General features: G+C 41.6%; 1 protein-coding gene across 2 annotated transcripts; it reads right to left on the bottom strand.

Annotated features, from left to right (window-relative positions):
• Window positions 1–2,313: 2,313 nt before the first annotated feature.
• On the bottom strand, window positions 2,314–12,969 carry LOC111144813 (BLOC-1 related complex subunit 7). 2 transcript variants are annotated; one of them, XM_022499309.1, is made up of 5 exons: window positions 12,465–12,969; window positions 4,958–5,020; window positions 4,803–4,846; window positions 3,836–3,856; window positions 2,314–2,760 (listed from the first exon to the last, which is right to left on the bottom strand). In XM_022499309.1, the coding sequence occupies exons 1-5, from the start codon at window positions 12,726–12,728 to the stop codon at window positions 2,736–2,738; spliced, it is 417 nt and encodes a 138-aa protein (XP_022355017.1). In that variant the 5' UTR covers window positions 12,729–12,969; the 3' UTR covers window positions 2,314–2,735. The 2 variants fall into 2 exon arrangements, with proteins under 2 accessions (XP_022355017.1, XP_022355016.1); XM_022499308.1 differs by having other exon boundaries at window positions 2,314–2,770; window positions 12,465–12,967.
• Between the last annotated feature and the right edge of the window lie 459 nt (window positions 12,970–13,428).

Below are 13,428 nucleotides of genomic sequence, written 5' to 3'. Positions count from 1 at the left end.
TCAAATAAATAAAATCTTAAAAAAAAAAAGAACAAATTATGATATCATATATTTTTTCAAATTTTTATCATTCATTCTTGGTTTTCTTATTCTATTTTGATTTAAGTTCTAACCACAAACACCTTAAATAAGAAAACATTTCACCCTTTTCCTTAATATAGAGATTTAAAGCATGATTTTTCTTTTCCTTAGAGTACGCTTAGGTATTATCACATTAATTTTCTTGCATAGAATTTGAAATTTCATTATTTTAAAAATACTGGCCTTCAACATATCCTCTACAACCCAGATGTTATTTAAAGAAGTATTTTTGTTTCTACATGTTTGATCGCCATTTAATTCTACCTAACCCATTTGTTTCTGTAACAGATATAGAATCAAATTATGTATAAATTTCTGAATACTCATACATTTCTGACTATTCTTCTTCCACGTATTTTGGCATTATGTTCCTTAAAATGACTAAATTCAGTACTACTAGGTTTTTATTATTTAATGTAAATTTGATATTTACCATTAAAATTTTGAGGGTGAAATTTATGAGGTATAATGTACGCAGTCACTGCTACTTTACTATTTGTTTTACCATGATGAGGGAAACTTAGACCATACCTTCATTTTAATTTTTAATATTTTACAAATGTCGTGTTAGGTATTTCTTTGCATCTTGTATACTTGGATAATTGAACTTTGTTTTGTTTTCTAAATTGATGACCCTTAAAAAAAAAAAAAAATCAGTCCTTGGATTTCCTAAGCAGATAATCCTAACACATGATAATAATTTTGTCTCTTTGTTGCTAATAGCTTTTTTTTTTTAGATATTTATTTATTCATTCATTCATTCATTCATTCATTTGACAGAGAGAGAGTACAAGCAAGGGGAGTGGCAGACAGAGGGAGAGGGAGAAACAGCCTCCCCACTGAGCAGGGAGCCCAACTCGGGGCTCGATTCCAGGACCCTGGGATCATGACCTGTGCCAAAGGCAGACACTTAACTGACTGAGCCACCCAGGCACCCCATTAGCTATACTTACTTTTAACTTCTGCACTAGACATGGTCTCCATCAAAACGCTGAGTAGCAACAGTGAATGTAACATCCACTAATAATGCTTCAAATATTTTACTCTTAACGTGACATTTGCTGCCAATTTGTGACCCTTCTTTTTGAAGGTGAATTGAACCCATTTACATTTAGTAACTGTAATGAGAGTTTATGAAATGAATGCATAACTGTACCTATTTTTTTCTTTTGCTGTAAGTTGATGTGTACAGGTATAATGAGGGATAAATACAATCTAATATGATTAGTCGACTTGATGATATACAGTATGAATTAAATTGGACTCTTCCTTGCCTTTTTTCTTTCCCTGAAAACACCATTTTCTTATGTCAGCTTTCTCCTAATTCTTTTTTTTTTTTTAAAGATTTTATTTATTTATTTGACAGAGAGATCACAAGTAGGGAGAGAGGCAGGCAGAGAGAGAGGAGGAAGCAGGCTCCCTGCCGAGCAGAGAGCCTGATGCGGGGCTCGATCCCAGGACTCTGAGATCATGACCTGAGCCGAAGGCAGCGGCTTAACCCACTGAGCCACCCAGGCGCCCCTCTCCTAATTCTTTAGTGAAGTAAGAAATGAACTAGAACACAATGGAGTCCCACTTAAAATTCAAACAAAGACATTCAAAGGTCATGCCTTTTAGCAAGCAGAATTAGATGAACATGGGCAAATAACTGAAAACATAAGGTTTTCACCATGGCACAACCCTACACTGCAATCATTCCCAGTAATTCAACTGCCTTTGCACTTGGCAATAATGTTCTACAAGTCAATCTGCTGATGACTAGCAAAATTACAAAATGAACCCAAGGCCAACTAATCAAGACTCACAACAAAGAAACTAGGAGTGCAGGTCAAGGCAGGGGGTCACAGCTGGCCAGATATACCATTTGCCTACTTTTCATTTAAGAATTGCTACAATGGGGACGCCTGGGTGGCTCAGTTGGTTGGACGACTGCCTTCGGCTCAGGTCGTGATACCGGAATCCCGGGATCGAGTCCCGCATCAGGCTCCCGGCTCCGCGGGGAGTCTGCTTCTCTCTCTGACCTTCTCCTCGCTCATGATCTCTCTCACTGTCTCTCTCTCAAATAAATAAATAGAATCTTTAAAAAAAAAAAAAAAAAGAATTGCTACAATGAATAAAATAAATTTCTCCTCCGAGTTAATAGAAAAGAACAGATACTACCTATCACCATTCCACCACCATGAAATTTCCTGAATGTATGATTAAAAGAAAAAAAAGTCTTTAAAAACAATATTAAGCATTCCTGTTTTCACAACAGAAGCCGTATTTCTGAATTTAAAACATCATTCAGCATTTGCTTAAGAATCACATTTTAAAAAAAGAATCACATTTAGATGATATAGCTTTTGACATATAAAAGTTCTATGGGAAAAACCAAGACCTCTTTAATTTTGCTTTAACATCAAACTAAAAAGAGCAATTAAAAACTTCAGTAAGAGTATGACTTAGCCTCAAGAAGTACTTCCAAAATTCAACCACCTAGCTTCTCTTCAGAAGAAACTATACACCATCATAAATCTTTTCTAACTTAACTTTTGGAGAAGAAAATGGAAAATCAAACCCATAGGACAGCAGTTGAGTAAAATATTTCCTTCTCAGTGTCTGGCAAAGAAGTGCTTTTCCCTCTTGCAAGCTGTTCTATTTCAACAGATGATTCAACTGGTCCTGTAGGTCAGAAGACTGCTCGACACTAGAAATCAGAACAGAGAAAAAGTTTATCTGGAATGAGCAATAAAGACCTCTCTTTGTACAATTTGTACTTTAATGCATAAACACTGCTGAAGCTAAATCCAAATTTATATTGATCCACTACAGTTCCAGAAGTTTAAACTATGGGGGAAAAAAAGGTCTGTAAAGCCAATTAGTGTAACCAGTATTGTAAGGGACCAAGACTGCTTATGACCTCAGCACACTTAATTAACGAATGTTACCAAATAGAAGGTTTTCTATTCCTTAAGTTTGGCATCTACACGCTATAATTTGCAGAAAGCCTTTACCAGCAGTGAATTAACTTACTGCCTGCCTTTGAAACAGACAGTTGACCCTTGTACAATATGGAGGTAAAAGGCATTGACACCCCACACAGTCAAAATCTGTGTATACCCGGCCCCCCCAAAACTAGACTACTAGCCTACTATTGGCCAGAAGCCTTACTAATAACAGAAACAGTCAGTTCACACAAATTTTATAAGGTTATATGTATTATATACTACACTCTTGTAATAAACTAAGCTAGAGGAAAAAGATGTTATTAAGAAAGTCATAAGGGGGGGGGTGCCTGGGGGGGCTCAATCATTAAGCAACGGCCTTCTGCACGGGTCATGATCCCAGGTTCCTGGGATCTATGCCCGCATCTGGCTCCCTGCTCAGCAGGAGGCCTGCTGTCCCTCTCCCACTCCCCCTGCTTGTGTTCCTGTTGCTGCTGTCTCTCTCTCTATCAAATAAATAAATAAAATCTTTAAAAAAAAAAAAAAGAAAAGAAAATCATAAGGAAGAGAAAATACATTTGCAATACTATACCGTATATATATTTTAAAAAATCTGTGTATAAGTGGAACTGTGTAGTTCAAAGTTGTACTGTTCAAGGGTCAACTGGACTGTTTTCTCTATATCCCAAATGAGCTACCCCAGAGTGTGCGTCAATTTAAGGGCGTACGTCAGCTAGACTTTCACATTGATCCTGGGCCCAGAAGTTGAATTCCCTATAGCCTGCTTCCCTTGGTCCCTCCACTCCCCTACCTTTGGGGCTACTTACTTCTTCTGAATAGCTTCTTGCCTGAATCAGAAAGGGAAAGAGGAAAAGAAAGATTAAAAAAATCTCAGAAAATCAGTGCAACTTATGGCTAGATATTTGTAGGCAGAACAAATTTCTGGCTCATGTCACATTCTGTAATTCTGTCCCTTCCGGCTTAAGATTGTGCTCTTGAAGCCCTGTTCACTCTCTGAGTGCAGCGTTGCTAAGAAGATGGATTCTAAGCCCAAAGAGCTAACGACACTCTACCAGACTGAGGGAGGAGGTACCACAAACTACACACACGGCTCACATTCGGCCCGGGTATGTGGAATCTAATGGGTCACATACCTGACATGCACACACCCCAAGAAACTGTTTAAAGATCAAGAGTTAAATTCTCAATCGTACATTTCCAATAGGTACATAAGTCATACCAACTATATAAAATATAAAGCAAAATGAAATAGGATGAAAAGCTCATTATTATTTTATGCAAAATTATAACAGAGAAAGGGCTGTCTGTATTTTGTCCTGGATCATTTCTACACAGCTAGGGCTGGGTTAAATGGGGGGGACTAGACCATACCGGTCAGTTACACTCGATTCCTCAGTGAAAGCGCAGACTCCCCAGGAGAGACCTTGGGCACGGGTCGTCAACAAATTCTGATTAACTGTCTACTGGGTGCCGAGCACTGTGCGAGCATGGTCCTGGCACAGGCCCTGCCCTCCTGGGGTTCAAAGTCTCTCCCTCCGAGGAGCCCCCAAATGACCACAAAGAGGCTTGCAAAAGGCAGTCCCTGCTCTTGATCTCGCCCATATTCCAGCTTCTTCTGCAGTCGCCGCCATCTTTTCCAGAAGGAGCTCATTCCTGACTAACCCCACCTTCACTCCCCCCTCCTGCCTTCTCAGGAAAGTGTGCGGAAGCCCAAAGGCAAGAGAGGGCAGCATGCAGAATGTGACCACCCAGCATCTCGGAAGGCATACTCACTGGTATTGAAGGTGTGTTGTTATTATCGCCATTTTCCTTAAACTCTGCATTAAAACAAAACAAAATAAAACAGAAACAAAGAGAATATTCCACTTCCCTGTAACCACACCAGTTATGTAAATAAAACCCAAATCACAAAAGAAATTGTTTCTTACATCTTCCGAGTGCAAGATGGCATCTTCCTGCAGGACCATGTTTCGAGCTGCCTGACCGAGCAGCTGAAAGACAAAAATAAAGGGTCGTGATCAAAATCTGCAAACTTCCTGTAATCTTCTCTCCACAGCTGTTAAACCATCACCCTCTCTCCTCCCCACCCCACCCCCACCCCGTACAACTGCAAATGCTTCAAAAGTAACAGAGGATAATCTATTTGTTTAGGTTGAAAATCCACATTCAGTGTCACTCTGGAAGTTCTGGCAGGGGCTCAGCGTCAGCTCCAAAGGCTACTATTTGAGAAACCCAGGGCTCGGTGTCTGTGGAATTAGGAGGCAAGAGGAGATTGACAAGAGGTTTCTGGTCTGCGATCACACCCTGCTCCTGGCAGACAGACGTGAAGTCCCACCATGGAAGGGGAAGTTACTGTGTGCCCCACTCACTGTCCCTGTTCCCTTGGGTCAGAGAGATTCAGATGAAAAGGGGACCGATGACCACAGATTCACCAGGAATGGCAGCCCTCCTACAGCCCCCAGATAAACTCCCCTGTGGCACCTGTTATTTATTTCTTTTCGTTTTTAAGTTTAAAAATTAATAAACCTTTGCGTGCTTCTAATGTTGAAATGGTAAAATAAGACCTTCCATCCCTGTCCCTTCCCTTCCCCCCTTCTCTCTCCCCTCTGCATAAATATTTTTTGGGGGTGCCTGGTTGGCTCAGGTGGGAGAGCAGGTGACTCTTGATCTCAGGGTTGTGAGTTCAAGCCCCATGCTGGGCATGGAGCCTACTTAATTTTAAAAATAAATAAGTAAATAAATTTATCTCTCCATGTTGTCTTTTTAAAAGTGGCCATACGTCTATCATCGGACTATCCCCTTCTGTAAAATGTAACCTACTACCTGCACTCTTCCACATGCTGCTATTTTCACTTGACAAGAGATGCTGAAATCGATCAGCAGTGATTTATGCTGACTCTGTGCACTGTTCTCTTATGACTGCAGAGCACTGGCTGTATAGAGGTCCCTGTAAGACTGTTCATCCAGTCATCTGCTCTAGACTTTGGGGCTATTTGCAGCCTTTGCTATTATAAGTAGTGCTACAAAAAATACTTTATATATCTTTGTGTCTTTTTGCTAACGTATCCTTGGGATAGACTCATGGAATTATGACTACGATTGCTGGATGAGAGAGTTTTACTGGGGTTATACCATTTCACATTCCCATCCACAATGTATCAGAGTGCCTGTTCCCCGCTTGTGGCCAATTTTTTTTTTAAGATTTTATTTATTTATTTGACATAGAGAGATCACAAGTAGGCAGAGGCAGGCAGAGCGGGAGGAGGAAGCAGGATCCCCGCAAAGCAGAGCGCCCGATGTGGGGCTCAATCCCAGGACTCTGAGATCATGACCTGAGCCAAAGGCAGAGACTTAATGCACTGAGCCACCCAGGCGCCCTTTGTGGCCACTTTTAAGTGACAAACTCCAAAGTCCTACAGGAGGGAGATGGTGACTGACAAACTGAGGGCAGAAGGAAAATGTTCTAACAGAATCTTCCTCATTCATTCAGTCAGTCAACAAATATTTATTCAGTGCTCACGGTACACCAGGAAGAGACATAGCCCTTATCCTCACAGGGCTCACAACGTGGTGTGACAAAGAGGACACAGGCGCTCCAGTACCTTGTGGTAACTGCTAATGGGGAAGTACCAGCCGACCAGGCAGCATGGGGAGTCAGGTGTCTGACCTGTTACAGGGGCAGGTGTTCAGGTAGGGCCTCCGAAAAGAAGTGACGTCTAAGTGGAGACCTAAAGGTTGGGCATGATTGGATTTACTGTTTTAGAAGCGTGGCAAGCAGACTAGACTGAAGCGGGGACTGAAGACAGAGAAACTGGCTGGGAGAACACTGACATAGTCTAGGCAAGCAATGAAAGTGGCCTGAGCCACCAGAATGGCTGTTAAAAAGGGGGGTGGGGGTGGCTGATCATTTCGAAGATAGACTCAAGGAGACTCATGATTCCTGGAATGCAGGAGCTGTTGCAATGCTGGGCCAAGGCCCTTGCTTTGATGACACATGTATTCATTGGCAATCTGCATCATTTTCTTGCATAAACCAACCACACACAGCACGTATCATCTAAGATGTCTGGGCTGGGTTTACTTAAAGTGGAACAACAGCTTGAGTATTTCCCCCTAGGCTTTTACTATTGCTTTGCTCATAAGTAACTCAATAGCCATCTTTGATCCTCATATTCAACAAGTCCTATACTAAGGTGTTATTGGTTAGCTTCTCATCTTCAACAAGATTTTCCAACATGGTTTTCATAGCAATACCAACCCTTTTTGTTTTCATTCTAGTTCATCGTTTTCCATTATTAAATAATGTAGTTATTAATGTAGCATTAAATAATGTAGTTAAAATAGCAAGCACAAACACAGGCTTAAGATAGCACAATGGACCCTAAAAGAAAAAAAAAAAAACCCACATCCAACAGACCCTTTACTCAGCACACAACTCGACAGGAAGAACAGAGAAGCAGGCACGCACAGCAGGAGCATGGGGTCACACACATTCATTGTGCTGTGGGCACAAGGTTGACATGCTCTTCCCCACTTGGTGCTCCAGCCATACTGGCCTCCTTGCACACCTTGCACACATTCCCATCTCAAGGCCTTTGCATTTGCCATTTCTTCTACTTGGAGCACTCTGGCTCCAGACGTCCATGTGGCCAGCTCCCTTACTTCATTCAAGTGTCTGCCCCAACGTCCCCTCCTTACAGGGCCCTTCCCTGACCACCCTATTTAAGGAAAACCCTTTTATCACACTCTACTCCCAGCCTAGTTTTTCCTCCATGGGATTTACTACCCCTGATTTTTTGTTTCATTTGTTTGTCTGTCTCTTCACTAAAATGTAAACTTCCTAAGTATAGGGATCTTGTTTTATGTACCACCCTCTCCTTTATACCTAAAATAGTTCATAGCAGGGGCACCCACTGGGTGGCTCAGTGGGTTAAAGCCTCTGCCTTCAGCTCACTTCATGATCTCAGGGTCCTGGGATTGAGCCCCGCATCGGGCTCTCTGCTCAGCAGGGAGCCTGCTTCCTCCTCTCTCTCTCTCTCTCTGCTTGCCTCTCTGCCTATTTGTGATCTCTGTCTGTCAAATAAATAAACAAAATAAATAAACAAAATCAGGGGCACCTGGTGGCTCAGTGGGTTAAAGTCTCTCCCTTCGGCTCAGGTCATGATCTCAGGGTCCTGGGATCAAGCCCCACATCAGGCTCTCTGCTCAGCAGGGAGCCTGCTTCCCTCTCTCTCTCTCTCTGCCTGCCTCTCTGCCTACTTGTGATCTCTGTCTGTCAAATAAATAAATAAATAAATAAATAAATCTTTGAAAAAAAAATAGTTCATAGCACAGAGCGGACAATAAATGTTTATTAAATGAATGCCATAGAAAGAGAGCTTTACATATGGAAATTGCCAGCTAATCAAACAAAATAGCCACGTTGAAAAGAGAAGCAATGTTCTACAGGCAAAGAAGGATTCAAACTAAAAATCAGGCTCCATGTCCACAATGAGACCAAGAGCTCCCTTTCCCTCAGGACCAACCCCAGGGAGGTGTCCTGTGGCTTTGGGTCAATTTGGGTCACACCAATAACAAATCAAAAAGCTGGAGAAGAGGAAGCCTGAGTGTCTCAGTCAGTTAAGTGTCTGCTTTCGGCTCAGGTCATGATTCCAGGGTCCTGGGATCGAACCCCAGATTGAGTTCCCTGCTCAGTCGGGGAGCCTGCTTCTCCCTCTCCCTCTGCCCTTGTTTCTCTCTCTCTCCCTCTCTCTCAAATAAAAGTAAAACATAGAATTACCCTATGAATATGACCCAGCAATTGCAACTGCAATTCAGCAATTATCCAAAATAACTGGAAGCAGGGTCTCAAATAGGTATTTGTATACAAATGTTGACTGCAGCATATTCACAAAGCCAAAAGGTGGAAACAACACAAATGTCCATCACCAAACGAAGGGATAAACAAAATGTGGTACGTACAACGGAATATCATCCAGTCTTAAAAAGGAACAAAATACAGTACTGCTATATGCTACCAAAAAAAAAAAAAAAAAAAAAAGACAAAAAAAGAAAATCAGTAAGACATGCCAAATAATCTAAAGTCTAGTAAAGGAAATGACAAAAATACATAACTACAGAAAAAGGCAATACGGTATGTGATAAGTATCACGTAAGAGATCCAATTAAAAAACAAAAGTCAGAGAACTGAGAGATGATATGTCAACCCTCCCAGAAAGCTGGAATGATTTCAGTTTAACTCAATCCACACCATTTACCGGACACCCAGTCTAAATCTATTACAGAAGAATCTCATGGGAACAATACACAAGGAGGAACAGAAAGCAGCAAGTCACATTACGGCAGTCAATGGTGACACCATGGCTTTTGGGCCACTAAACCAGCTAGTATCACATGAGAGGTGGTGCCCAAGATTATGAGCCTAGAACCAGTCTGCCTAGGTTTGAATCCTAGTTCTACCCCTTCCTAGCTACGTTGTAACCTTGGACAAATTAAATTCCTCTTTGTATCCTCTATGTAAGAAATGTACCTCCTCTACTAGTGAGTGCAAAGATTTAACAAATTAAGCTACGTAAAACACAGCAGTGTCCTGAACATAGTAATTGTTCAATAAAAACAAGTTTATTATGGTGAATATGGATGTTCAATACACACTGGTCATTAACTATGAGCACTGTTTTTTAAAATTTATTTATTTATACCTTGTTTCTCTTCCAAAAAGACTGAAGCCAATTTATACCATATTATATGCATGTGTGTGCATACACGCACACACACATTTTTTAAAAAATAGAAATAGGGGCACCTGGGTGGCTCAGTGGGTTAAAGCCTCTGCCTTCGGCTTGGATCATGATCCCAGGGTCCTGGGATAGAGTCCTGCATGGGGCTCTCTGCTCAGCAGGAAGTCTGCTTCCTCCTCTCTCTCTCTGCCTGCCTCTCTGCCTACTTGTGATCTCTGTTAAATAAATAAGTAAAATCCTTAAAAAAAAAATAGAAAATAAAAAATAGAAACAGAATCTAAAAGTCATTAAAAGGAGATGTGTCTACCACTAAAACTGATGTAAGAACTTCTGTGCAACCAAGGCAAAAAATGAAACACTTGCATTTGCATAATTCCTTTTTTTTTTTTTTTAAAGATTTTATTTGTCAGAGAGAGTGCACGCATAGGCACGTGTAGGAGCAGGCAGAGGGAGAAGCAGGATCCCCACTGAGCAAGGAGCCAGACAAGAGACTCCATCCCAGGACCCCAGGATCATGACCTGAGTGGAAGTCAGATGCTTAACTGACTGAGCCACCCAGGGTCCCTCATTTGCATAATTCTTATTTTGTAAAAGGCAACATAACAATTCCTCAAAAAGAGAGAAACTTCCGGGGCACCTGGGTGGCTCAGTGGGTTAAAGCCTCTGCATTCGGCTCGGGTCATGATCGCAGGGTCCTGGGATCAAGCCCTGCATCGGTCTCTCTGCTCAGCAGGGAGCCTGCTTCCCTTCCTCTCTCTCTGCCTGCCTCTCTGCCTACTTGTGATCTCTATCTGTCAAATAAATAAAATCTTAGGGCGCCTGGGTGGCTCAGTGGGTTAAGCCTCTGCCTTCGGCTCAGGTCATGATCTCAGGGTCCTGGGATCGAGGCCCGCATCAGGCTCTCTGCTCAGCGGGGAGCCTGCTTTCTCCTCTCTCTCTCTATGCCTGCCTCTCTGCCTACTTGTGATCTCTCTCTCTCTGTTTCAAATAAATAAATAAAATCTTAAAAACAAATAAATAAATAAATAAAATCTTTAAAAAAAGTTATTAAAAAAAAAAAGAGAGAGAGAGAAACTTCCCTCAGATGCTGAATCCTAAAATGAATATATAATGTGTGACCTCACACAAAACATACTTGGGATCACTAAATCAGTGACTTCAACAATAGTGTTATGGTAAATGCAAACACCTTCTTCATATGGTTATTTCTTGTAGTCACTACTAATACAAGCTAAGAACATAACATGAAAGGTGACTCTGTAAAGACAATTCTACTGGATCCTACACTAATATAAATAAAGCTGCTGTGACTATTCATATACAAGTCCAAAAGCTTGTGGCCATATTATGCTTGTTACCGCAATTATATAACTTAATGAAGCAATATAGAGACTGCTGAAATAGAGGAGTTAAAAGAGAGAGTTGCTATTATTATGAAAATTAAGTTGAAAATAAGCAATACTTGTTGAAGATGAGCAACTAAGTCACACTGCCACTGAGTTAATTACGAGCAAGAGAACGATAAAGGTCTACAGAAGAAATTCACAAAGATCTAAAAAGAAGGTACTCAGACTGTTTCACAGGTGTATTCAAGATGTTACTCCACTTTAAAGAAACCAAAACAGGAACACTTAGATAATATGTTCTGTGTGTGGTCAGCTTATGTAACAAAATGAGAGGCATGTTATCATTCCTCTTGGGTAAAAACCTAGGGGTGGAATGGCTCAGTCATCAGAACCATTTTGTTTGTCCATTCCCTTGTCACCAGATATTTGGGTTGTTTCCAGTCTGATGCTATCACGGATAATGGTACAAGTCTTTATGTGGACACATAGCTTCATTTCTCATGGGTGAATATCTAAGAGTAGAATAAATACTTTTTGGGGTGGAGACACAGTGTACATATATAAAACTTTTGGTGTGAAAAGCCATCATATAACTCCATTCATGGAACCAGCTAGAGGATGAAGGTGAACTCAGGGCAAAGGAGAAAGCTCATCTAAAAAACAGAAAACCAAGATATGACCAGAAAGACAAATTAGAAAAGAACAAATCCACAGACGATGCACAAAAGCGTGAAAGGACTCTGGGATGAGGGCAAAACCATGTGGAATTTGGGGGCCAGAAAAGGGGAGATCTTCACTAGAGACAACCCCATGAAACAAATTAGGAACTGGCTAGGACTACTATCTTACCCGCTGTACTGCGGCAATCTCTGCTTTAAAGCACATATTCGGGGGCGCCTGGGTGGCTGGGTAGGTTGAGCATCTGCCTTTGGCTCATGTCATGATCCCCGAGTCTTGGAATCCAGCCCCGAGTCAGGATCCTTGCTCAACCGGGAGCCTGCTTCTCCCTCTCCTGCTCCCCCTACTTGTGTGCTCTTTCTCTCTCTCTCTGTCAAATAAATAAATAAAATCTAAAAAAGTAAAAAAAAAAAAAAAAAAAGAGAGAGAGAGAGAAAGAAAGAAAGAAAAGAAAAAGAAAAAAAACCACCATCCCGTTCCTTTCCCTCCCTACATCCCTAATCCCCCAAACTACACATCCCAGAATGCAACACGCGCCCCTCGCGAACGAGCGCTCCTCTCAGGGGGCAGTCACAGCCTACAATTCCCAGGAGGTAATGCGATCCCCTTCCCACAGCTATGCAAGACTCTGGGCCGGGGATCTCGGGCCATAAAGTCCACTCCCAGCTCACCTCCGAGCTCCGGGAGCCTTTCAGCACCTGCTTGGTGAGCGCGATCACGTCCGTACCACAGGTGTTCACCTTCTCGGTGAGGAGCCCCTTCACAGACTGACCGAATCGCGCTTGCGAATCTGGTGTCCCAGTCGCCATCACCTCGACTAGCGAACGTCTCAGTTTGGGCAACGGCGAGTCGCTGGGGCCAAAAGGCGTCAAGACGGAAGGAAGCGAGTCGGTGTGTCTCCACCGTGGGGTGAGAGGGGAAAGGAAGGGACGCATGCGCCCAGCGGAGATTGACTTTAGCTAACTTTAAATTCGTTTAAAATACTCAGTTGATACCCTGAGGAAGATAAAGCCCAGGCAGATGTCTCTGGTGGAAACAGAGGACAATTTCAGTATATCTTTGGGTTAGAATCAAAAGGCCTGGATTATAGTCCCCAGTTCTGCTATTTAGTTGTGTGACTCCAAATTACTCAAGCTTTGCATCTTGTGTTCATCAGTAAGAAGTAATAATATTCAAGTCTCCAGAGAATTACGAGAATGAATTAAGGCCATTCAGTTCAATTTTAATAAAATTTCATTTAGTAAATATCAAACTGTGCTAGGCTGAGGGTAGAGAAAGAAAAGATACAGACCTTGTCTCTGAGGAGCTCCTGGGCCATGTGACGAGCCATGTAAACAGCTAATAAATGGAGGAAATGCTCAACACCTTTAGTAATTTTTTATGATAAATGATCGGGTTTTTTTTTCTATTAAAAGCAAACTTGGATCATCACCTTGGAAGTGAATTAATACCTGCAGTGTTTCATGTAGCTCTATTTCTTTTTTAGCTAATGCACAAGAGATGAGAATGGTGTTATATTGTAAATTTTGTTCAAATAACCTGTACTCAGTATCAACATTACTTTCTAAGTGTCTAGATTCATGTCTCTGTTGCTTCTTTCATTTAATTTGTGTTCTTAATTTTATTGAGGTATAG

The sequence above is a fragment of the Enhydra lutris genome, unplaced genomic scaffold, assembly GCF_002288905.1.
Source record: "Enhydra lutris kenyoni isolate GAN:26980312 unplaced genomic scaffold, ASM228890v2 scaffoldscaffold12, whole genome shotgun sequence".
Lineage (NCBI taxonomy): Eukaryota > Metazoa > Chordata > Mammalia > Carnivora > Mustelidae > Enhydra > Enhydra lutris.
The sequence above is the reverse complement of the archived record's forward strand: the minus strand, read 5'-3'. Positions and strand labels throughout refer to the sequence as shown.